The sequence below is a fragment of the Numida meleagris genome, chromosome 7 (genome assembly GCF_002078875.1).
Source record: "Numida meleagris isolate 19003 breed g44 Domestic line chromosome 7, NumMel1.0, whole genome shotgun sequence".
Lineage (NCBI taxonomy): Eukaryota > Metazoa > Chordata > Aves > Galliformes > Numididae > Numida > Numida meleagris.
Genome location: NC_034415.1, coordinates 7,045,684 through 7,071,173, shown reverse-complemented (window position 1 = coordinate 7,071,173; position 25,490 = coordinate 7,045,684). Strand labels below are relative to the sequence as shown.

The 25,490-nt window shown below is 45.6% G+C and overlaps 1 protein-coding gene across 9 annotated transcripts in view; it reads left to right on the top strand.

Annotated features, from left to right (window-relative positions):
* RASAL2 (RAS protein activator like 2) overlaps positions 1-25,490 on the top strand; it is a 157,355-nt gene that overhangs the window by 80,245 nt on the left and 51,620 nt on the right. Inside the window, exon 1 of one of the 9 annotated variants that reach the window (XM_021405481.1) lies at positions 9,807-10,111. The exons of the other annotated variants lie outside the window; for them this stretch is intronic. Coding sequence (XP_021261156.1) covers positions 10,099-10,111 — 13 coding nt within the window. The 5' untranslated portion in view covers positions 9,807-10,098. Of the gene's footprint in view, positions 1-9,806; positions 10,112-25,490 lie in introns of those variants that run through there. 9 annotated transcript variants of the gene reach the window in all.

Sequence of the window (25,490 nt, the reverse complement as noted above, 5' to 3'; positions counted from 1 at the left end):
ATAGGCACCAATTTCCACATACTTCAACGCAGTAAGCTGTAATTTGTGATGGTTCAGCAGCTGCTGGAGGAGCAGCTGAGCCATCCCTTCTGTGCAGGCAGAAACCACTGTAGTCACCCCTGCACGAGAGCCGGAGGGACGGACACACAGATAACACACAAGATAGAAGGCGACTTGTTTCAACAGCGAGAACTCGCAAGATCATTTTAAAAAATGCAACTCTGGAGGACACTCACTGTCTCCTAGCATAAGAGCTTGCCCTGTGCTCGCAGGCAGCGGAGAGATTGTTTCCAGTGTTGAAATTCTTAATTCCCGTCTGGAAGGGACGTTGTACACACAGCTGTGTAATCCAGCTCTCTGTTAAATATATGCCATGAAATTTCCTTGGTAAGTAATCTCTATCATTGTAGTAATACCTATCTGAGGGTGAATAGGCACGCTCTTAACTGTCTCATTTTCTTGCTAGGGTTTTGTCTTGGCAGCACTTATTGTCAGAAGTGCTTCCATTCAGGGAAGCTAAAAATGGAGCTGTAATTTATCCCAGACTCCAGCTTGACAGCCTCTTTCCTTCTTCTTTCAAGCATTACTTTCAGTGGGCTCATTTTTTATGAAGTGTGTTACGGGCCCTAGAGACCAGAACCTGAGTGTTGGAGGAAGGGTTAACACAAAGAAAACTCAAGTGAACGCATCCGTTGTGCTTGCCACCGTGTCTGATTCAGATCCTGCTCTTTTTTTAACAGGTGTATGGATTTTTGTGAGGGAGATTGCAGTCTTGAGAAGCAGAGGGGGAGGATCATTGTTTATAACAGCGTATTGGAATTAACCATTCATACAGTAAGAGCGTGATTCAGATTTCCACCATTCATGCTGTTTAATAGACTAGTAGCCCAGTTATTGCTTCCTTACCCAAAATAGTGCTCTTCCTTCTTACTCTGCTTCCTTCTCACCACCTGCTCACGCTAAATGAGAGTTGTTAAAGAGAATACGGAGTGAAAGTTTGATTCTGGCAACTGGGCACATCTTAGTGGCATGAGGAAGGGATTTTTTGCCTGCATATGTGGGAATAGCAGGAGGGATTGAAAGTGAGGAAACGGGTTTTTTAAATTATTTTAAAATTATTAGGAAAGAGTGTCAGCGGGGAGAGTTTTTCTGAGATTCTCTGATGCTGATGTTGATGCAAATGGATTGCAAAGGGCCAGTGATGTAGAGGGCTAATGTTGATACAAATGGATTTTCTTTTCGTACTTGGAGATGAGGTCGTCTGAGAAGAAAATGAAGACTTTTGCTTGTTGAAGCAAGTTAACCCTGTGCTTTCTCAGTCCCATCTCATATGAAGGTTCTTGAGAAGACAGCACTAGATGAAAGCAGGTCAAAGACAATGATGTTCTGTGCACATCTTTGTTCTGTCCTCATTGTGAGTCATCAGCACTGAGAATTTGTTTTCTGTCCAGTTACTGGGTCTAAAAACATGGGAAAATACAGTTTGTACCCTCCATACATGTTAAATGCTAGTGTGCTGGTTCTTGCCTTCACTCATCTAATTGCTGTAAACAAAATTAACTTGGAGTGTAGACGAGGAGCTCTGGCATAGAGCAATGGTCTGACTGACACTTCACTTGGCAGCAACACTGATTTAGGCTTTTTCCATCTCCCTTCCACCATGCCAGTGAGTAAGTTTGTCTCCCTGCACTGTGCAGTCATTTATTTCTGCAGCTATCTTTTTTTTTAATCCAAATCACTGCCCTGCCTTGTAAGTGACCGTGCCAGCACAACTGGGGGAACGGTTCTGCAAGGGCAACGTGCAGCCAAATGTGAAAGAAGAGGAGGTGGGGACTCCTTCAACTAGTTTTGTTGCTGACAAGTGTCTGGAAACACTAATTTCAAGTGTGTTTTTTTTTTTTTTTTTTTGCTGGAATTTCTTGGCTGGATGGAAGTAGAATAGTCACTAAGGCTGAGGATGGTCTGGATAGGCAAGCTGTATGCCTTGTAGGAGCTTCTATGCAGACAGCCTTTTATACCCCATGTCTGCTCCTCTTGTATCACACCCTGGCTCACCTTCCAAACTTTTGGGCTGGATGCACCTTCCTTTGTCAGAGAACCAGAAGGCTTTCAGTGCATCAGCCCTGTCTGTGTAGTGTAATAGCTGCCATGCAGCTGCTGACTCCTGTCACTGCCCTGCAGTTCCTCTCCGCATCCTTTCCAGCCTACTGTCAGCATCTACTCTTCCTCTCTGGGACAAATACCCATGCCCTCTAGAGTTGCTATTCTCCAAGCGTCGCAGGAGAGCTTGTCTTTGCAACCAGTAACGTGATGACAGATCAATTGTACTGATCTCCTGTCCTCAGCACTGCTGGCGTACTGGGAATACTGGGTCCAGTTTCAGGCCTGCCAGCTTAAGAAGGGTGTTGAGAACCTGGAGGCAGTCCAGCATGTCAAAAACGTACAGGGAGCAAGACTAGGCTGCTTTTGATGTGTTGCAATGTGTGCTCCACTTGGGAGATCAGCAGTAAAACGCAAATAGCTTGGGCACCCTGACTTAGAACCATGTCAGAGAATGGCTTGAGCTGGAAGAGGGACCCTGAAAGGCCACCTGGTCCAACCCCCTAGCACTGAGCAGGGACACCCACAGCTCCATCAGGTGCTCAGAGCCCATCCAGCCTGATTTTGAGTGTCTGTAGGGATGGGGCACCACCACCTCCTCTCTGGGCAACCTGTGCCAGCGCCTCACTGCCCTTATCATATTTTCCTTATATCTAATCTAAATCTCCTCCCCTTCAGTGTGAAGCCATTTCCCCTTGTCCCATCAGGACAGACCCTGCTGAAGAGTCTGTCCCCTTCTTTCTTACAGACCCCCTTTAGATACTGACTTCCCTGATCACACATATGTTTTATGTGTATAGAAGTGCTTTACGTAGATATAAAGATACACAGAGATATTTACGTGCACGTGGTAAATATATTAGTCACCTCCCTGCTGTGCTGCGCTACTCATACAGTTTTGAAATTTATCAAAGACGAAATCTCGAGGTTCAAAAATTACGTTTAACTTCTTGATCTTTGGATTTAGTTGAATAGCTGATGGATTTTATCTCTGTGATCACCTCCTCTGCACTTACTCAAGCTCATTTTGTCAGTGTCAATTCTGCTGAGTTCAGAAAATCCTCCGATCAGGCAAATAAGGGCAGAAGTGATAAAAACGAAGCACCAGTCTGTTTTGGCTCTGGATCCATGCTGCATAGCTATCAGGTGACCGGTAAGCTGTGCAGAAATGCTGCCTCGGTGCTGTAGTAAAAGGTGGTATGTCCAGAGACCTGGAGATGGAGTGAGCAACACTCCATCGGTAACACCTAGTTTCCTTGCTGCCTGGCATGTGCCTCTTATGGTAGTTCTGCAAGCTGCTGCTGAGCCCTCCTACGTGGGATGATTGCACCGAGAAAGCACACAGCCCGTGCTCTTCCTTCAGGTAAAAACTTGGCAGGAGAGAACAGACATTAGCTGAAAGGATTTCTGGGGTTATTTCAGTAGCTGCCGCTTCTAAGACATAAGGTTGTTTGCAGCTAAATCAAAGCTGCGCCGTGCTTTCTGTATATTCCAGTTGGAATGAATACTTTGTGATGAAAGAATAAATAAGACTTACTCCGTGCACACCACGTAATTACAGTCCTGGTGCGCCGAGGTGTGGGATGAATGCCTGAAAAGGGTGACTGCTTGGGAGGGGAAGGGGGGGGAAGACAATCTGCTTTGGAAGAAGAGAGGTTGTTTGTGACCTGGTCAATGAAAAAAATCTGCAATGCACCAATCCCTACGTGTTCAGGAAAGATTTAAGAAATATGCAGGATTTTGAAATAATAGCCTGCCTGCAACTTCTGACAAAACTATGCTGGAAAGAGGGCTCTCTTCCATCACACAGCCTTGCCTGTAAAGCCTATCTGTTAGATAGGGAGGTTGGAGAAATGCGGTTTACAGCTCCCAGTATCTCAGCCTTACGGATTTGTGACGTGTTTTGATGAAAGAATTTTCCCCACAGCACTATCTGCTCTTTCACCGTGTTGCAATGTGCAAAATACCCGTCTCCTGTCAACTCTCGTGCACGGCTGGGATGCAGAGTAGGGGCTTTGTGGGGAGGGGAGCAGTGTCTGCGTGTTATGCACACTCACAGCACTATCCCTGGCAGGAAGGTGGATTCGGATGCACTGACTTGACTTGTTTGCAGCTCTCTGGATTTGCCTGATTTGGGCTTGCATGGGCGTGTTAGCATATAGGTGTACAAACATACGTGGGAGATGTTCGCATCCTCCGTTACACAGACCCGAAGGATCCGACGTGTTACTGTCTTTTTCATTCAAATGAGTACCCTCTGCGTTGCTGCTTTTCTTTTTTCACCTGTAAGTCCTTCGTATCAAAACTCCACCTTGAGAGGCACCCAGCAGCTGGAGGTGACTGGGAGCAGCACAGCGAGCTCTGCTCTGCACTTGCGTGGCTCCTCGTGGCTCCGTGCTGCATTTGTGTAAGTCTCCTGTAAAATACAGCTGCTTTGGGGTAGCGTTAAGTTACCAAAGAGCTACATAGGGAAATCCCTACTGCATGACAAGTGTCTTCCTCAAAAAGTGGTTGAAAAAACTTAGGGAAAAGCCCCGAAGTAATCTGAAATTTGGACTGTGCACAGGGCCATTTGCCTGCTTTGGAAGGATGAGGAATTCAAACAGCTCTGCCTGAAATTAAAACAGACTCTGGGGAGGCTAGGTATAACCAGGATGCCTACGTCCCAGTGACATTCCCTCTGGGCAATTGCAGTTATTTGTATACAGAAAATTGCCAACCTGCTGTCTTTTCCTTCTTGTCTAACCCAAGCAAAGCCTGAGGATTTTGTTTTGTTCGGAACGCTGCTGAAACTTTACTCCCTTGGACACAGATCATCCGCACCGAGAGCCAGGTTTCGTCATGAAGCAAATGTTATCTGTTTAGATCTTAAACCTTTTTAGAGCAGAAATTGACTAAAGACTATGAACACATGGCCACGTGCTCCATGAGGGTTTGTTTCTTGGAAACGTCTTTCTGCGTCCCTGCCCCCTGCTTCCAGCACGCTCAAGAAATTCCTTTAGAAGACGTGAGGGTTTTGTGATGTGAGCACATCTTTTGTATGGTAGCTCTTGGGCCATTTGGCAGATGTGCTGGCTACGTTCTAATCGAACCCCAGTTCATTTTAAAGGAAGCTATCACTTCCCTTAGCTTTCCCATTTATAAAAAAAAAAAAAAAGGTATTTATGAAATTCTTTAGGGAAATCTGCCTGAAGTCGTGCATGAAGTTACCGAGTACATTGTTAAATGTTGTAGGCATTCTTTTATAGTTGTTTGATCTTGTGGCAAAAAGTAATTACACTCCACCCAACCATGTATATGCTCCTTTTTTCCTTCTGTAACAACCAACTTAACACTTAATGGGAAATTAACCTATCTTCCTACAGCCTGAATTTCCTTATCTGAAAGCTTCTCTGCAGTTAATTTGAACGTTGAACTAAATTAAAAAAAAGAAGTTGATGTAATTAAATCTGTTTCAGACTTGTAGCTCCGGTACTGGTTGCTGACCGGTTTATTGCTTTAGCATGAATTGATACGTGCCAATGCAAATATTTATGATATCGGATTAGATGCTTCTCGCTTGAAGTTGGTATGAGATTAAATATACTAAATCCTCTGTGGTGCACGGGTGTGTGCACGCTTCTGTCTCCCTGCTTTGCCGCCAGCCGGGGAATCACTTCAATTCCATGCAGTGAAATCATGCACGTGTTCACGCACATCTTGGTTTTTATAGAATGGTTTGGGTTGGAAGGGACCTTTAAGATCATCTAGTTCCCACCCCCTGCTACAGGCAGAGACACCTCCCACCAGACCGGGTTGCTCACAGCCCATGGGTTTCAGTAAGTGTGCTAGGCAGACTATGAGAACCATCATGTTTTTATCTTAATGAGTCTTGGAAAATGGGACTGCCACTTCTGCTTTTATTTTATTTTATTTTCTGGTCACGTGTTGTTTCTGGGAGGCCTGTACCTCTCTCCTCTTCTCTCATACCTCCCCCTCTTCTCAGCATGTGCTCTCCACGTAGCTGTGCTTTGGAGTTTCTCGTAACAAACCCAAATGGGCAGTAGTGCTGGCTGGAAATGCTCCACAGTAATCAATGAGCTGCCCTGCATCTTCTCTCTAGAGTGCTAAAAACTGAGTCCCTATGTTTTTGTTTTGCTCGGCTTTATGAAGGTAAGGATTGCTGTTGTGGCCTGTGGCAGGTCTCCATCTGTGCTTCTGGTCCATTTAGGGGGTTTTCTTCCAAATAATTAGTTCTGGCTGAGGATGCAGAACTTGCTAAGAAAGCTACAATGAGGCAAGAAATCTACTGTCAGTTACACATAGGTCGCTCCAGAAGTAATGCCTCCAATTTGTTTCCACGGAAGCTACAACAGATACCGATGCTCCTCTGGTGCCATCTGTCTCAAAGCAACAAAATGGAATGGAATATTGTTGGGAAGGTTCAACCTCTACTGCCATCTCACCAACATCCGCCTCTGACATTGCATGCCAACAATAAAATTACTTTTGAAGCAGCCCTCGTATGTTGGGTTTTTCCATGCAAGGCCTCAGGAGATTTGTTTTCCATCAGGCAGTAATTGTACTTACTTACATAGCACTTTATATCTTCAAAATGGCCTGTGAAGATGAGCTAATTAATCTACACAATGCCTCTGGGAAGCATGCAAGTCAAGCTTTTAAAAAATAAATTAAAAAAGCAAATTTTACAACGCTTCCTGTGCCATCCTGTGATATTTACACTTCAGTGGGGCAGTGACATATCTCCTGTTGGCAAAGCGCTATTATAGCTGCACAAATAAAATTAAAAAAAAAAAGTGCATAATATGTATGGTGGCTTAGGCATTTAATTAGACTTCTTTGGGTGTATGCTGGATATTTTACTAACCTGCTACCCCTTCTGTAATTGATTGCTCTACCATAGCAGGAGGAAGAAAAGAATTAGAACTGTGATCTTATCTTCAAAAGAGACAAAAATGTTTCAGCAGCACGACGGAGATCATTTACTTAAAAGAAAAAATAGTAAAGCCACAAAGGAAAAGTGGGCTATTGAACTCCCCTGGAGTTCATCATCAGCTCTTCTAGCAGGCACCTCTGTGTCGCAAGCAAATCCCCGATTCCCTGAAGAAGTTCTGGAGACGGAGAGGACTCTAAGTTCTAGTGGTGATTAGTGCCCATTAAGATTCAACTCGGTGTCCAGTAAGTGCTTCTGGCTACAAGCTAATAATTCCTGATGCATAGTTGAGATTGCTTTATCTTGTGTATTATCCAGTGAAGAACTGATGCTTTTTTTCTGTTGTGGGTTTTCTTTGTTTTCTTGGTTGTTTTTTTTTTTGTTTTTTTTTTCCATTTCACCTGCAAGTGTTTTCTTGACTAGCAACCTCTTTTTTCCAAGAGAGCTGCTCTCTTGCAGCTGTAGTTTTGTTGAGGGTCTGACCAGTGAGATCATTGAAAAACTGAGTCATTGAGCTCTTCCTCACAGATGGGCTTTCCCTGCTTTTTGTTGGTCTGCAGCAGGGAAGTCTATAGCAGTGGTCACCAACTTGCTGACCCCAGGGTATCAGCATGATGCAAGTAACGTGTGCTTTGCTTTTTTGCCCAACTTCATTACCCCTTGGTGGAGGCACTGGAGAGGACTTCCCACGGGCTGAACAGTGGGAATTGCCAGTCTAAAGGCTGGGAAAACCCAAAGGAAGCATCTAGAGGCTGGTCTGTAGGGGATCACCATTGGGTTAATGTTCAGGTCTCCCTTGCACCATGAGGGTGGAGTGTTAGCTGTTCTGGCTAGGAGTGGGTGGGAAGGATTGCAGGGATGCTTTCTGCTGGGTTTTAGAGACTGTGAGTTTTGGAAGAGGTGTTGTATTCCTTGCATTGGTAATGCAGGGTGTGGTGGGTTGACCTGGGCACCCAGCTGCTCAACAGGACAAGAGGAAAACAAAATTGAAAAGTTGGAGTCACAAGATGAAGGCTGCAGTCTTCTGGAAGTTAACATCTAGTCCTAGACTTCCTAAATTGCATTTCAAATACCTGAAACTGAGTAATTTCTAGAACACTTCAAAGTATGAGTTAATAGCTTTGGGTTTTTTTTCTCCTTTTTTTGCCCATGAAAGTGTTAGAACCCTTTGAAGAGACACACAGAGCAACTGCAGCATACCAGTCCTTAATTTTTCCATCTCCTCTATGGTGCTTTGTGGTATACATGAATTGTCTGATGTTGCTCCACCCTCAGCAGAGATGCTTTTCTGTGGTGCTGTGAATGTAGTTGGTAAAGCGCTCTGGAATGAGATGTTCTATATAATTACTGCAGTATTTGTTGGGGTTTTTTTTGGTCAGGGAGAGGAGATTGCAATCGTTCTCAAGCGGTTACTGGTTTTTGCCTGAATCTCCATCAACTGAGATCATGAGACTGTTTTGCCCTCCTGGCAACTGGATATTTCTAAGCAGCTGGTCAAACCTATCTGACTTCAGGAGAAACTGTTTGTTTTGTTGTAGTGCTGTCAATGACAGGTTTGGGGGGGGTCGTTTTTTGGATTTCCTTCTCATTTTGAGCTTCCGTTCCATTCCAGCGCTTATCTTTGCGCTACGGTTCAGTGATTCGCTTTAGAGCGCAAGGGAGCAATTAGACATTTCTATTCTTTATTTTGCAGTCAGCCTTGTTCAAGTACGCCTTCAGAAGTCTCGTTCCCAAGGCCCGTGCTGTGCTCTTCACGCAGATTTCTCACGTGAGCTTTGGCGAGGGGTTGGGTGACCAAAGGCACTGTTTCTTCCAGGGAACGGCTGCCAGGACGTGGGACGCTGTTGGCAAAGGGAAGTGCCCGAGTGGGTGGCACTGGAGGAAAAGGAGGACTGAATACCACGTTACAAAGTTGGAGCAAACCAGTTCAAATCGCTCTCCCCCTGCGCCCAGCACGCTGAAAGCTGCAGGTCTCGGCTCTTCCCGAGCGGTTTTAGCCAGTTCAGCAGCAGGCTGGGTGGCTTTGCATTCCTCCTGCGTGCGTGCTTGCCTGCTCCAGTCCCCGCCTGGCAGGTGGGATCTGCTGGGAATCCAGCCCTGGGCTTTTACGCTGATCCCACTTGACACGCTGCTCTCAGCAGGGGCTTTTCAATGTAGGAGACATTGTGACAGCGGCAGTAAGCGAAGTGTCCGAGTTTGTGCTTCTGCATCTTTAAGAGCAGCTTTTGTGTTTTTCTCCAGAGCAATGTTACACCTGGAAGTTCAGCTCTTGGCCCTTGTAAAATAAACAAGGAAAGAGCTCTGAAAAAGCTTAACCATTTCCAGCTTAACCAGCAGACTCAGCCAGTTTGTTTTCAGAGCCACAGATCACAGTAGGAATTAGCAAGAACAACAACAACAAAGGCAGCTCAGGATGCAGCAAGGAGAAAAGTTTGTCTTTCTCTTTTTAAGTGCATCTCAGGGCTTTGTACTGTCTACTTCCTGGGCTGTAGAAGGGTTGAAGTGGGGTAACATACGCAAGCAAAGTGGGATTTGGCGAGGGACGTTTGGAGTCACAGCTACTCGTTCAGCTGACAAAGCCATGTTTTCATCTTGACTTCTTGCAGTCAGGACGGCTTTCAGTGATATCAGCCTCTTAAGTTTCCCCGCTGCTGCTTTGAGACTTGGAGTCAGCAGCTCCAAACCCTTGAGTTTTCTCAGCGTCGGGCGTGTTTTTGCTTTCAGAGCCGTCTCCTCCTGCCCACACCCCCTCCCACCCCACCCCAAGTGCTGGCGCTGGCTCTGCGCTCCCCCAGCCACCCCTGGGACAGGGAAAATGAAGCGTCTCCCCATCCCGTGGCTGCTCGCGAGGGGAGGCGAGCCACCAAGGGCAGCTATTGTTCCACTCCAGCCAAGGAGCTGAATAGAGCGGCTCGCGCTCCACGGGCTTCAGCTCTGGCTTTTCTGCATTCCAAACCGTCTGCGGCAGAGAAAACAGAGCTGGGAGGGAAGCGTGCAGAGCCTGCGCTGACTTTCTGCTTGGCGCGGTGGCGGGACCATGGTGGAGGGAGGAGGATTACTGCAGAATGCAGCTGGCAGGTGAGAGCCCTCCTGACATCGCCGTGCAGGTGGGGTTGGGGTTGGGGTTGGGGTTGCTGCAGCAGTCCGGTCAGGGGATACGGGGCACGTAGGTGTTGTGCTGGAAGTTTGAAGTGACTGGATTGAAAGTAACTAGAAACTTCAAGGGTTCTGAGCTTTTCCTTGCTGCTTATCTGTATCCACCCTTTCCTTAACTATTTCAGTTTCATGCATAGTGTTTTTTAAAGACGTACTTGCATGCGTTTAAGTAGCTGATGGGGAAAATGGATTACTGGTACTTTTCTGCTGGATGGAACAGAGTGGAGATGTGTTAGCATTCAACCCTCCTACAGACATGAAGATGAGAAGGAAGTTTGTGTGATGGCTTCCCAAGTTCAGAATGTGGCTCACTGCTCCTTACATCGTTAGGTTGACGGTCCCTGCCTCTCCCAAAAGGCTTTCCTTACCTTCCATACATCACTACTTGCATGCTGTTGTATGACATCCCTCTTTATGGGTAGCTGTGGGATTCTCTCTCGGGGTTTACCTGCCGCTGGCATTGTGTCATGTTTCTGGCATGTGATATTGCCAGCCTTGCTTCCTGTCCTCCAGCGAGCAATGGTAAATCAAAGCAGTTCAGGCAATCCTACAGCTTGCTCGTAAATACAAGAGGATTTGTTTTCAATACAGTGATGCTGTGTGCTTTTCTAACAGCCTTTGTCTCAAGATGTTAAATTATAGCAAGCAGGAAAGCGCTTAATTTTCATGCCTTTTGATCTAGTTAAGATATTTTTCAGTGGCTACATAAGCAGTGATACCTACCAATTTAACCTCACAGTTAAATTTTTTCAGCCTTGGAAACGGCTTTTAATAAGTACTGATCATGAAGTCCTTCTTTTCCTCCTCTCCTGTAGACCGGGGAGAGTATGAATTTGCTAACTTGGTGAAATTGTTTTTGTTAGCCTGAGCCAATGAGGTTGTTCTGCAGCTGCTTTTGAATTACATGATCAGAAAATGAAAACCTTCTGCCTTAGCCTTTTTTGGGCAAACATGTATCTTCTCAAATCAGACTTTCAGCAAAGTTGAGAAGAACTCGTGGCAACGCAGTACTGGGCCCTTTCAGGTTTAATTTAGGTGATCTCAGGGTGGTTGCCAGAATGTACCCTTTAGAGTTTCCCATCTTTCTAGGCTGTTGTTTTTTTTTTTTTTAATACAATTAATCTATTAACATGATATGGAATTGGAATTACTGGGGATCTCTTGAAGGCAGACGTGACTAGCAGCTCTTCAAATTCTTCACGTTGTGCCTGGTTTTATGTGCTGCTCTGTGGGTGCTCTTGCACTGTCTGTCTCTAAACTATGGGAAGGGGAAAGCTGTATAATTCTGATGAATGCTTGAGGTGACTTCTGCCAGAGAGATCTGTCATGGCTCTTTAAAGTCCATGGGAACAAATCAGCTTCATTTCTACATGGGTGGGAGGGAGGGGCGTTCTGGTACACCAAGGCTTGACCTGCATACTGCCGTTCTCTGATAGCTGGGAGTAAGCATCACATCAACTATAGAGTACAAAAGTCAGAGAATGATGCAATGCGGTGAAGTACAGTGAGTGGATGGTGTTGGTAAATGGCCTGTTGGCATCAAGAGATGGATCCATTTCCTAGCCTGTAGAGGTACCTACATTTTGAAAGCTTTAATTCTCCACAATAGGAATACTTGCTTTTATCTTTTACCCAGATTTCTTGACTGATTGGTATCAGACAGCACAAAATTTTTTTTTGGGAGAGCTAATAATGGTGGGGTTTGAAACTGGGCCAATGGCAGAAGGGAGACTTAGTGATCCCATTCCATTTGATTTTCTGCGTATTTGGGTGACTGCACAAGAAATCAGCAAGCAAACGGTGCAACTACAGTCGCTGCGTACAGTTTCAGCAGCAGCATCTTCAAAAGTTAAGTGTTCAGCAGACTTCCGATGTATGGATTTAATGGGAAATGGTACTGGGATTGTCACGGTAGCCCTAGCTGCAAAATCCGGGTTGTGGACTTCTGTAATAGCTGATTATCTGAGCAGATAATGGCATCTACAAATAGCTGTGGCGAGTCTACATAGAGTTTCCTTACATAGCTGAACAGTGCTGCTCCTTACGCAGTGGATCTATTGTTATGCCACACAACATTGCATTTTTCTCTTCCTGCACCTGCAGTGAGCTCAGCAGGGTCTGAGGAGGGCAATGTTGTGACGTGGACGCCTGCCAGAGAAGTGAAACAGCTCAACTGACGCGTTTGCATGGAGCAGGCCTCTGGGCACCCTTCAAGTGTCACCAACCACGGGCATTCAAGTCTGACATAGAAAAGAAGAGACTGAAGATACTTTTGTGTTCGTTTTCCTGCTGGTTCTGATCCATTTTAGAGTAGGCTTCAGTCAGATTTTCAAGCTCAGTTGCTCTCTATCTGTAGAGACCAGGTCTTTTTTCTAGACTAGAGGCTGTAATTGTCTACCCTCTTGCTTGATTCCAGGAATAATTGGCTACAGGAATAGTGCCAAGTACTGCAAAATACAGCATGATTCCAATGCCAGCTTTTACAGCGTTTATGTTCTTAAAGCCATGTCCTGTTAAGTCATGAGGTCACTCTGAAAAGTCAGATGTATTCTCTGGGGGAGCTCTTGCCAGAGTGTTCAAGAGGACTCTTTAAGGTACTGCCAGCCGGAAATTAAGCCTGTGTCCACAAGATGGAGGACTTGGTGCCGGTACATCCTTGTAAATGTTTGCTAATCTGTGCAGTCTCTTACCTCGTTGTGTTCCCTTCCTTCACCACTAAATTTGGTCCCTAATTTGGAAACAGATTAAGGATTACAAACAAACACCACATACTGCCTTTCTTGTGCTTATCTTTAGTGTTTGGAAAGACCTTAGGCTTTGGAAGTTGCGTTATTTTGATGCTTGCATAGAGATTAAGACAGTATTCTTATAAACACAGGTGGAACTGAGTTGTAAGAGGGAGGGAGGCCGCATGATTCATAGGCAGGGTAGGAAGCCATATAGCTGGCCATAACCACTCATTCTCCAGAATGCTCCAGCTTCTTTGCTGCATACCTGGTAAGTGCAACTTCATGCTTTCAGGCTACTAGACACCGACAATTTCTGGCTGGTGGTTTTCTGTCCTGTCTTGTTTCCTGGTAGTGGAGGTGCAGGTTGTTGTGAATTAGTCTTTTTTTTGATCTGTGCCAATCAAGAAGAGTTCACCTCCCACCTGACAATGCTGGTAAGACTGTGGTTTCTTGCCATACAAAAGGAACAAGTGGTGACCTCAGGGTGGAGTAGAGTTCCCTATTGGCACAGCAACTTCAGCCCTGCTCTGCAAGAATCGCTGGTATTTAGTTTGTTCTGAAAACAAGCAAGTTGGACTTGTTGTGGGAGTGCTACATAAAGCTAGTGTTACCATGCACTAAAGCTGGCAGGAAGAGGGGAAGCGATCTGCAAGCCATTGGAGTGATGTGGCAATTCCTACGTGATCCCAGCTGAAGTTTGAAATGTTGTATGGTCAAGTAGGGGTCATGTATTGGTTTTTTGTTTGTTGGAGGTCCTGTACAGTGAATTGATAATCTCAGTGAGAAAAAGGTCTCCCAGCCGCTTCCCTGCCCTGCTTGAAGTCTATGCCCAAGGATGGGCAGTAGGTCTGAAAGTGAGAGTGCGGACCAGCGTGAATGAAGGTAGTATTCCAACAAAACTGCCTACATTATTTTCACTGTTGTTTGTTTCTAAATTTGGGCAAAATGAAGCACTTTTGCAGGTTGTTTAAAGCATTTGGCCTGCACAGTGAGCAAGAAAAGTTGTTTCCATTTTCCATACTTGACTGTTGCATTGGTGTGGAAGTGCTTTGCTATCCAAACAGCAGCCTGGGGGGGCAGCTTACTGCAAGACTTCCTTTTTCCTGAAAAACCTGCCTCTTTGTTTCCTGTTTTTGACAAGTCGTAGGAAGTCAGCATCTTGAAGTGGAGACAGGCCAGGGAGAAGTGGATGCTTCAGCTCATGGTCTGCCTGCAGTGTGCTTTCCTTGGCAATTACTTCTTTTCAACTCATTTCCTCCTCCTTTGTAATACCTGCTAGTCATGAAAGTACAGCCAGCAGAGCTACAGCTGAGTCTTCATTGCCTGGAAAGGTTGATTTTTCTTAAAAAAACCAGAGAGATGCAATTCTGATGGACATAAGAAAGGGAGGAAGCTACACTGTTGGGGTTTTTTTATTCATCTGTTTGCTTTGTCAGCAAGCATATGTAGTTGTTTTTAGCTTTCTCCAGTACAGAAAAAGTGCTGTAATGCAGTGGTAATCACAGTTCTCCTGGTACTGGGGTTCAGAAATCACTCCCCATCTTTCTTTTATGCTGCTTTAAAAGTAGAAGCTCTCTAGTGCTTGGGCTGGATCTTCAGATTTGTGAAGCAGCAGACATGACTGGTCTCAGTGGATGGGGTTCAAGGCCTACGTGTCGATCTCTTTCTTGTTGTCATCCATTCCTGAAGGTTTGGCATCTCTAGGGTGTTTTTATTCTTAATTTTTCTTTTAGTCTCCAAGTGCTAAATGTTTCTAGCAAATACGCTAGCTCAGAAATCCCCTTCTAAAGTGTTTAAGACTCAATCTATTTCAAGCTGTCACTTGCACAATATTGCTGAGCAGTATTGCTTCCGTATCGATCTTTGCAAATATGGAAACATGTATTTTGGTGGTGTTTTTTTGATTGATTTTTGGTCTATTTGTTCTTTTTCTTTTTTTAAACACGGCTCCATGTTCTCGGAACATTTCGAGTCTGTTCTTCCTTTTGAACACTCAGTATTTCTGGTTGGAGAGAGAGAATATTGAACGTGTTCTTCACAAACGCATTCTTGGGAAAAAAGTCATCACTTGAAGACCAGCAACAGATATTAAGTAGTCTTTACATAATGTGTGTTAAATATATAGCTGGACATATTCATACTTTAATACAAGACTTCAGTTTACAGAAGGCATGTGGCTCACAGTTTGGAAAAGCACTATGGAGTGGATGACTTCGTAAATAATGTCTTCGCCCTAATTTAGAATTAAATTAGCTTAATGCTTTTAGAGTAGTCATTAATAGATGCTTACAAACTACCATAGTACTAGCAGTATAACTTAGCCAAATCCCTTGGCTATTCTGAAGGTACCTAACTTGGATCGAGAACAAAAATGTAATTAAGTTGGTATGGAAAGGGAAGTGGAGGGGAGGAACAGCACACAACCCCGTAGTTGCCTCATCAGTTCTGAAAATGCAGCATTCTCCCTAGCAGAGATAGCAGTGTCAGAGCTGCTGATTGCCGCTTCTTGGCTGGCTGTTTTCTAACAACAGCAGAGCACTTTTCCATGGCGAGGTGGGCAAAGGATGGTTTGCCTTACCATGGCAAAGCTTCCCTGTTGCTAGTTCTGACTTTGGGAACAGGCTTCTTTAGTTAATATGCCCAACAACCACAAAGCTTAGCCTTCAATTACTGTAATTAATGTTTTAAGATCGTTTGAGGCCATGTGGTGGTTCCTTCACTGCTTACTTTCTTGGCTGTAGGTAGAGCTGAGTTTCTTCACCCAGTGCTGGACATCCTCCACAATGTGGGTGTGAGTATGGATCTCACTTAGGCAGCTTTGATCTTCAGCTAATGGTTTGACTCCTGCTCTTCCTGCTACTCTCAAGCATCCTCTTGTAAACTGCTTTTAAGGCCCATCTTAACAAGTCAGCTCCTTAGCAGGTAGCTTTATAGGAGTGGGGACTTGCAGCTCAGTTTCTATAAAGGCAAGGTATGAGCAGCCAGCCAGGGGCCAGGTGGTTTGCTCGGGGGGGCTACTTGGGCACGGAAGAGCTTGATAGAGGCTAGGACCTCGCCGTTCCATTTAAATTTTCATTTCAGTTGCTGACCTGCTTGCCTCCAACCCCCTCTCAAAATTAAGTGTGGAAATAGCTTCGTGACATTATTTAAAATGTCACCTACACAAGAGAGCTCTTGCCTGTGTTATTATGTGCCAGCGAACTTCAAGGTTTGTTGTGCTTCTCACCTGCATTTTTTTGCCTTCCGTCCCCATTTATCCTCACAGGCTGTCAGCAGGCCCAGCTCCTGCTGCCCCTCCATTCCTTACTGCTCCAGCAGTTGGCGTTTGGGAAGTCCTGTACCCTGCTTCTCGCTGGGTTAATGTCTGTGAGCTCAGCTGGGTTTTGAAGGGTGTGCTCTGGAAGGTAATGGGAGCGTAGCGTCGTATCTTACCAGTGTAACATCAGCACGATGGCACGTGGAGCTTGTCATCTTCACCTGGATGTGAGTGCTGAGGATCACTAGCCGCACTGAAGTCGCATCATTAAGCAATCTGAATGATCAAACAGTAGATGATAACGTGCTGAACGGGTGGGCTTGGAGACCTGGGTGCCCATCGCTCCTACAGAACGAGCCTCCTGGTTGCTCTGCCCTGCTCCAGCGGGGCTCTCCCCATCTTCACCTGGCTGCTGTTCATTCCTATGGTGACAGAGCAAGTCTGCTCACAGCCTGTCGTGGTGGTACAGCCTGGTTTGCTTACATAGCTTAAGCCAGCAAGTTATCTGTGTCACAAAGTAGTTGTGCATCCTTCCATCGGGATTCCAAGCAAAATGGATTGCTTGCCCTTATCTATCCACATTGCTCTCAAACTAGATTACAGCGTGGTTAGAGGCTGTGAAGTTGTAGTACCGCTTCTCAAAACAATATGATATTCCTTACAGATAGGCATTTAAAATGACTTAATGCAGAAGACAGCACCTTTTGCATCGAGAGCTGACATTTTTAGGTACCTGGGAAGGTTACATTAAAGCTGGCTTGCTTGTGCTGTGCTGTGGCATTGAGTGGGATTGAGAAGTTATTACTGCTTGGCATCTTTCTGGGGAAAATGATGGAAATAAAGAGGACAAGTGCAGAGGTGAGCCTTGTTGTCTGGAACATATGACATTGATCCAGGAGTTGGAAAAGCGGATGTTTATTGCGTCTTGTGGTTTAACAAGTGCTGCAACCTCAGGCAAGCTATTTTATACATCTCTGCCTGCCTGCTCTTTGGGAAGAAAGCATTAATATTGCCTCTCCCTGCCCACCGTGTCCCCGAGCTGAAGGGAGGACTTCGTTTTTCAAGTGCATAAGCATCCTGTCTTCCCTCCTAAACTGACTGTACAAGATTTCAATAAGAATGACTTGGGCGTAAGTTCTCTAATGTACACTGCTGTGGAGAAATCACCAACTGACTATAGCAATATCCATCAATCAGCCCGTCAGTCTGTCCCTAGTGCAAGTGAGATCCATTTTTCCTTTCCTTGTAAGTGCCTCATGCAGAGAGCATTAATGCATTATGATTTATAATACTACTGCTACTTTGTGCTTACAAAGCATCTGCATCAGAAGGCATCTGTGCTCTATTATTTGCATATATTATGAATGATCGTTTTCTAAGATTCACATTGAAAAAAATGAGCACTCATGCCTCTGTGTCCTTTCACTTATCAAGAATGCTAATTTTTAAATCCTTGGGATGGCAAAGCTGCTTACCTTCATAGGTTTCAAAATCAGAACTGTAGGAGGGTGACGTTTCTGACAACTGCAAGAAGGAGCAGAAGCCCATTTGCTGGTGGTAATGTAAGGAATTACTCGTTGGGAAAGTACGCAGGTTTTAAGCTGTTAGTTTATATAAGAGGTTCAGAAACGTAAGAGCTTGCTTCATGTTTCAGCCTTGTGGGCTCATCTGCCTTAGGGCCTCAGGGGTGAGGGAGGTGAACCCCAACTTTGTAATGACAGAACCTGCTGTTCTGCAGGCTGCCTTTGGAAAACAGCAGCCTCTCGAGGCAGAGGTTAGCTGCTGCTTCTCCCCATTTGTTGTTTTATCATCACTTTGCTGATCTCTCCCACCTTCCTTCCACTGTAGGCATCAGTGAAGGATGATTTTACATTTTGCACGCTTCCCCTCTGGTTGATAGGGCACTTTGTATCTGAATTTGCATTGGTTCAGCAAACTTTTTTTCCGGTGTCGGTAGCTGTCACAGCATGGAAACATTAGGTTTTGAATATTCCTCCTGTGCTTATTTGCAGCTTCTCTCAAAATCTAGCAGCCCTGACAAATTTGGACAGGTCTTTCCGAAGGCCTTTGGTAAGCTCTAGAGCACAACACCTGCTTTGAAGTGGAGAAAGACAAATTGAAGAAGAAATTGAGTGCTGCTTCTGCCTGTGGCAAACTTTAATAGGAGACCAATACTACTCCCCTTCTCCAGTCCTGCAGCAAGTTTCATCTTTGTTGTTTTCCCTACAGCAAAAGTTTCAAAATTAAAATCGATGCTCCAAAGCAGTTTCAAGATATTTCTGAGGCAATTGTTTGAAACCAGACACTGTGTGTAAACAGGGGGAAAACTTCTGATAGCAATGTGTAAACAGGGGGAGAACTTCTGATACCAGAGTTTGATAATGGGGGGGTATTAAAGCATAAGAACATCAACCAATGCCCAGTGGTTAGGAGATGAGGCCAGATACATCCATTCCTGGAGAACCGAGTGCACGCTGCTAACCACAAGTGCAGCTCACCCCTGGAACAGCGTACCAAGGGAACGGGCAAGGCTGATGCTTTGTCTTAGCAGTGTCTGTTGAAATCAGATGTCCTTTCTGATGTGCCTTCGTCCAACTGGAAGTAATGCCACAAACAGAGGAGAGCCCCAGGGTGATGTCCTCGAGGTGTTTCAAGTCGGTCAGGTTAGATGATGGTAATCATGACGTGATCCCCACTCGTTGCCTCGGGAATACGAATGTTGCTATGTGCATGGGAGAAACTTGGGTGCCATTTCAGTTCCTCCTTGAGTGTGCCTGGCTGAAATCTTTGCTGCTCCTGCCTCTGTTTCCTTACCACGTTTTCCACACTCTCATATCTTCAGCTCCTCCAATTAGCCATTTTCGTATTTGATAGTTAACCTCTTGACATGAGCACTGTGATGAGAGGGATGTGTAAAGCTGAATCATGATCAAGGTGAGACAGCTGGGGGGAAAGTGGAATGTGTACCCCATCTGCGCTCCTGGAAAGGACAGAAATCTCATGGGAGTGAGGAGCATTCATAGGAAATCAATATTCTTAACTTTGTTTTCCCTACAACCTATTACTTATGAAAATGATAGGTAACGTGGTAAATTAAACCAGTTTTTAATGGAAGGGCTGTCAGCATTTTGAGGCACCGCGCTCGTTTCACAGAAAGCTAGAAGGAAAGAGGTAAAATGATTTCCTATTGACCAACTGAGAGGAAAACAGCTCCCTAATCCTTGCTCTGAGAGCTGAATGTAATTCCATTCTTATCGCAAGGAGATTGACGTCATCCGTTGGCATGTTCGTCACTCAAAGAAGATTCTGCGTGTGGAAGCTGGACAAAATGTCATCCTCCTCCACACAGGGGAAAATGTGTTGGAAAAGCTCTTTCTGTCAAAGCCAAGAGGCTGGGTGTTGCATCGGTGGGAAGGCATATTTAGAATCACAGCATCACTTAGGTTGGAGAAGGCCCTTAGGATCATCTGGTCCAACCATTGACCCATCCCCACCATGCCTGCTAACCACATCCCTCGGTGCCACATCCACATCACTCTTAAATACCTCCAGGGACAAGGACTTCACCGCCTCGCCTGGTTTTCAATCTATTAGATGACGTAGGCAATGTTTCTGGATTTTTAATCCCTCTATCCACACTCAAGGCGGGGTGTGCACTTTTTCAGGGTGACCGGGGGGGCTGCTCAGCGGAGCCTCTCGCTCCTGCACTGTCAGTCCCCCGTTCCCTCATTAATTTGTGCATTCTGTGCAGCATCTGCCCTGCTTGGCAGGTGCGTTACGAAAATATCTGTCCTGCACAAACAACACTTCGCTACAGTTTGTCTAAGTAATTGGAATTTTCTTCCCTGCTGGGACTTCACGGCTCTTTTTCTTTTTTTTTTTTCTTCCTTCGTTGGTTGGTTAGTAACTAATTCTCCGCCTCGCTGATCTAATGGCTTTTGTTGTTGTTTTGGCTCGGGTTTTAGGCAGCGGTCAGCACGTGTCCTACTTTGCACCAGGGGCTGGCAACGATACTAATTCTTTAAAATAAAAGCAGGTTCAGGAGATGGTGCACAAAAGGCACTGTCTCTTTAAAGAGCGCGGTTTGATCCGAGCATCGGCTCCATCCCCTGAGGACAAAGGCAATTTTGATTTGTGGGGCCCGGGAGTCCCTCACTTACCAGGATTCGTCTCTGCTCCTGCATGTGTAAACCTGTGAAACGCTCTTTTGTGTGGAATAAATCGTACGCTATAAATCCCCCGCCATTAAATGTGCCCTCCGTCAAGTCACGACGGCGCGTCCTCGGCGCGGAGCTGCGCAGGGCAAGCTCGCTGCCTAGACGGAGCAGAGTTATTTTCCATTTCTCTCTTTGAAATTAAAAAGGGAAGGATGGACTGATGGCACTGATGACTTCTTTGAGCCGCTGCGGGCAGTGCCCCCTCCCTGCCTCTCAGTGCCCCGTTGCAGGCGAGGCTGCAGCCCGAAGAGGAGCGATTCCCCACGCTGTGCTGTGCTGGCGGGCGGAGGCAGATGCCATTATTGCCGATCAATGCCGCCGCCATGCAGGAGGAGGGGAGAGGGAGGGGTGGGAGCTTCCTCTTCCCACATTGATCAACCTGCCATTGCATGAGCAAATGCATTGTAAGAGAGGCTGGGATGCTAGTATAATAGCTGGAGCACGGAGGGGCTTGTGAGCAGGGGAATGCTGGCTCTTCTGTAGCGGGGGGGGTATTGGAATGGTTTTTTCTTTTAGCATAAAGCATAAAGCCTGAGCCTATAAACAAAGCCAACGTGGTAGGGGATGGTAGGGATGTAGTACACTTAGCTGATGAGCTGTTTTCTTTACTTGCTTGAGCTTCGTCAGCGCTGAGATCTATTTCTTTTTTATTTAAACCGATTCCGTCATAACCTGCGATCTCCTTTGGATTTTCAAACCTTGGTTTCCCTGCTCCCCTTTTTTGACTTCTTCCTGTTCCTGCCTGAACTGAAAGCTGACACAAAGGGACAACAAGTGCAGATCCCCCCCATGCCTGCCCCAGCACTATGGGCCGTCGGGCGCGGGGCTGAGCGAGAGGGGCAGGACCACGCTCGTGTGTTGTCAGTGTAGGCAACAACTGGAGCACTGGAATCCCGAGACCACCCGCTCCTCCCCGCCCTGCCTGCCCTGCTTCGTTCCCTCGTTGCTGTCTGTATGGAAAAGTTTTCTGGCTGGAGAATGAGTCTCCTTTCTCCCGGCGATGTGGCCGAGTGGCTGGATAGCAGCACAGAAGATGAGAAAAGCCTTCTGTCATTTCTCGGTACGGTAGGGTGCTGATTGTTCTCCTTTTGTTTACATTTGACTGGCTAAGCCCGCGCTGCTTTCAGTGGCATTAATTTCTTCAGTCCTTCAGTTAACGGATGTTATTTCTTTTTAAAAGCTTTTAAATGGTATGCGGTTATTAATTAAACCGGCTTAGAACCTGCTTGAAATAGTTGTGCGCGCGCTGGGCAAAGGTCAAGCTCTAGCTGGGCACGTGCCATCTTAGCTGGGCACGAGGTCTTTTCTGGACTCCGAAGCGTTTCCTAACGATGGGTGTTTATCCCTGCGTGCCATCTGACCAGCTCATCCCTGCGTTCAGTCCACTTCCCCACTGCTGTCAGCTTGCCTGCAACTTCGCTTCCCAACCGCGCGACGCTCGGAGGATAAATCAAAGAGGAGACTTTGCTGGAAGTTTTTCTTCCAAAGAGAAATGTCTCGATGCATTTGGAATAAAGATTTCAGCCAAGGGATCAGATGCTGCTCCGCTCCAGAAATTAGATCTAGGGAGCGTAATCAAACAATCGTGTGCTCTGTTTCTGCACGCTTACACATCCATTTAACTTTATTCAAGGAGAAAATTGAAACTACTCTTTTATTTGTAGTCCAACATAAATACCAGTAAGAAGCTGAAACCGCTTTCGCACAAAGAAGCCGATTATTGGTTTGTTTTTTTTCCCTTTCAGCTGCTGGTATTGCAGGCTGTTGGCATTTGTTTTTTTCTTTCCATCTCATCTCTGCTCATCACTCCATCTCACTCTTCCACGTCTCGTCGTTCTCAGGATGCGTTCTGCTTCCATTCCGCTTTGCTAATGCTCAGACAGGAAGCCCGATCCCTCTTGACGGACTACCTCAAATAATTTGTTTGCTGTACGTTTTTATTTTTGCCATGATACAGCAGTCACCACAATGGATCTTTTGCAGTCAAGTAGGCAGCAGTCCATCTCCATGTACTTTTTCCCTCGCTTCTGTTGTCTGCATCCAGACCTCATGGTCCTGGTGTTGCTGTGCTCTTTCCAGAAAGCTTGATTTACAGTATTCCCTCTAGGTCAGCGGTTCCCTTGCCTGGCAGTTCCAGAGAGAGAGGACAGTAAGTGCTCCTGGAGTCTGTCCATGTTTGCTAATTACTGTGTGCTGAGGCCTTCTTTGGGAATACTGTAGTGATGTGAGCTGGGACAAGAGCGTGCACGGACTGGACACCAGTGCTGTTCTTTAGGCACCTGCTGTTCCACACCAAGAGGTCCTCGAGTTGTCTTCTGTGTCTCACCTCAGAAATATTTATTGACAAGGAGTCTGGAGAGTGTCACAAAGCTGAGCTGTTCAAGGTGGCATTGTTTTTCTGGCCTCCAAACACGTACGTTTTACCTCTTTTATCTTAAGGAGATAACAGTTCGCAGAGCTGCCTTAAGTCCGGAGCCACATTAAAGGTTGAATGATATCCCTCAGGTATTTGTGTAGGTGGAGATTTTTCTATTTGTGTGTCCATGAGAATGACTCTTACTGTCGAAGGGCAAAATCCTGCTAGAGTGAGCAAGAGCTTTGGTTGCTTCGGGCCAGCTTCTGGCTGCAGAGCCTTGATGCCCCCAGGAGCCAGCCACGTGTGAGGGCATCCCAACAACCAGAGCAAAGGCTTGCTGTTTAGAGAACGCCTTGCTTCACAGCCCTTTCACGGAGAGAAAAAGGAGCATTTCTGAAAGACGTGGCTCAAGGCTGTTGTTTAATAAGGAGGGTAATAAATATTGAAATCATACTAATGCGCGTCTAAGTCATAAGCCTCTCGACAAATTAGGCTGCAGGAACGAGTTGCCATGCATCAGCTGATCTGTGTTAATTGTCTGTGTGCAATCTCTCTGCAGCAAACACAAGGTAATTTAAATTAGCAGGCGCAGTCCAAGATCGTTAGGAGCTAACGAGGACAGCAGCATCTCCAGGTCATGTGTGGTAGCTCCTCGTGTCTGGTTATGCCTCGGCACAGTTGTCCTGGCAATTTATACTGCTGTGCATGGTGTCAGTTGGTAAAGGAGATTTTCAAGGCTGATGAAGGTTAAAAAAAAAAAAAAAAAGGAACAACAATTCCAAATCTGATGTGTCTGGGCACATCGTGCAGAGGACGCACTGAACAGCCAGGGATGCCCATATGTTTCATTTCTGACTTGTATTTGCAGAGCTGGAGAATTTTTTTCCACCACCTCAAAGTGAACGCATCCATCTGATAACAGCTGATGATGTACTCATGAAATGCCACGCTCAGTGTCTGCAGAACATTCTCCATAGAGGGATTGTGATAGTGCTTGAGAGCCAGTTTTTTTTTTTATCTTCTGTGATATTCTTGCCCTTTCTTCCAGCCTCATCTGTGCGTTCATCTGCTCTGCTTGTTATGTCTTGTCTTTCAGACTGAACTCCTTAGGAATCAATGACTTAACGTCTTGTAAGTGACTTAAATTGTCATCTACGTCGCTTGCTGTGCACCTTCTGAATTGGGAACTAATTCAGTTACATTTTTTCAGATGCCAAAGCAATGCAGGTGTCTAAGCAACACAATTACCTATGTGCAAATTAAAAATCACCTGGAGGACTTGTCCAGTCTACTCAGTCCTCAGTAAACACAGTCCCTGCTAATGGACCGGAGGAGGTTTTGGTCATAATTGGTACCTAGTAGTTGTTTGATGGTGGAGTTCTATAGCAAGTGAGCTTTGCTGGGTTTCCTTTGTACTTCCCTTTCCAGCCTTGGTGGCTTTTGTGCAATTCAGGGTGCTGTAACTGTGACTTTGTTGTGTTCTCTCAGACATATCTTCTTGTGGCTTTCTTCTTCCTGTCTAGTTACCTCCATAAATGGGGAAGAGCTATCGCTGCAAATTTCATTTTTCTCCTTTAAGTTATACCTGGTAGAATTTACACGACGTGTTTAGAACACGAGACCTCAGGGTTGAGTACAGATCATGCTTCGTGTTTGCTTTCAGTCTCGGTTTTCACGCAGGCATTTAATTAATTGTCATAATGGTCTGTGAGTTGGGCCCAAGTCTGATTTTTCCCCAAGTGAGTAAAACAAGACGGAACACATACTCCAAGATAAAACAGGAACGGTTTTATTTATTTTTATGTGAGGCTTGCTGTTTCATTAGGCAATACTCATCTGAAATACGCTGCTTAGGCTGCACATATCTCCTGGTGCTGGCTTGCTTGCTGCTTTTTATTGCTACCTGTAATTTTGTTGGCTCGTAGGCGTTTTCACCAAGGTAGAAGAAATGGTAAGCAAATACCGACTGTACCCACCGAGAGCTCTTTCTCATTAGAGCTGTCACTTGAGCGCTCTGAAACAACCCTAAGGGGCCGAGGAGGTAAAAATAACCTCTTCTGTTTTGATGAAGTTGTGGATGCCATAATGTTAAACTCAGTTAATACGCTGCCCGCACTGCGTGTGTGCGTGCACGCGCATAGAGGTAGATGTAGTTATGTGAGGAGAGCAAACCACCGGGGCTGAACAAGCACCTGAGTTAATTCTGCCCGGCGTAGGTGATCAGCAGCTCGCAGTGAAAATGGTTAATAAAAATGTTGTAGAGCAGAAAGGCTGCATCTCTGCTCAGCTCCTTGTTTGGCTGCCCGGCAAGCTCAACTTTCAGTGTGCTGCCTTTGTAAAGCAAGGAACGAGCTCCTGTTGTCTGTGAGACTAATACTGAATCCAGGTGGTTGGGCTTTGTAGCAAACCACTCAACTGGTGGTTACTTTTATGAGTAACATCTTCAAAACTTGCTCCAACAGCAAGCCCTTAAGTGCTCCAACGCTTCCAAGCATGGCTTGGAACCCATTATTTCTTGAAGTGTGTTTGTGAAAGAAATCCCCAGTCACAACAAGTCAAGTGCTGCAGGGTTGTATTGTGTATTTGTCTTGTAGCTAATCTGTACGACTAATTGGCCTTTTGACAGAGGAGAAAATAGTGCTGGAGATGGCCTTGAAATCCTTTAGTACGTTCTGGTCTGTGGCCGTGGCTGCAGTAGGGTAGCCCGGTAAGAGGCCTCTAGGCATTATTGTATTTAAGAACA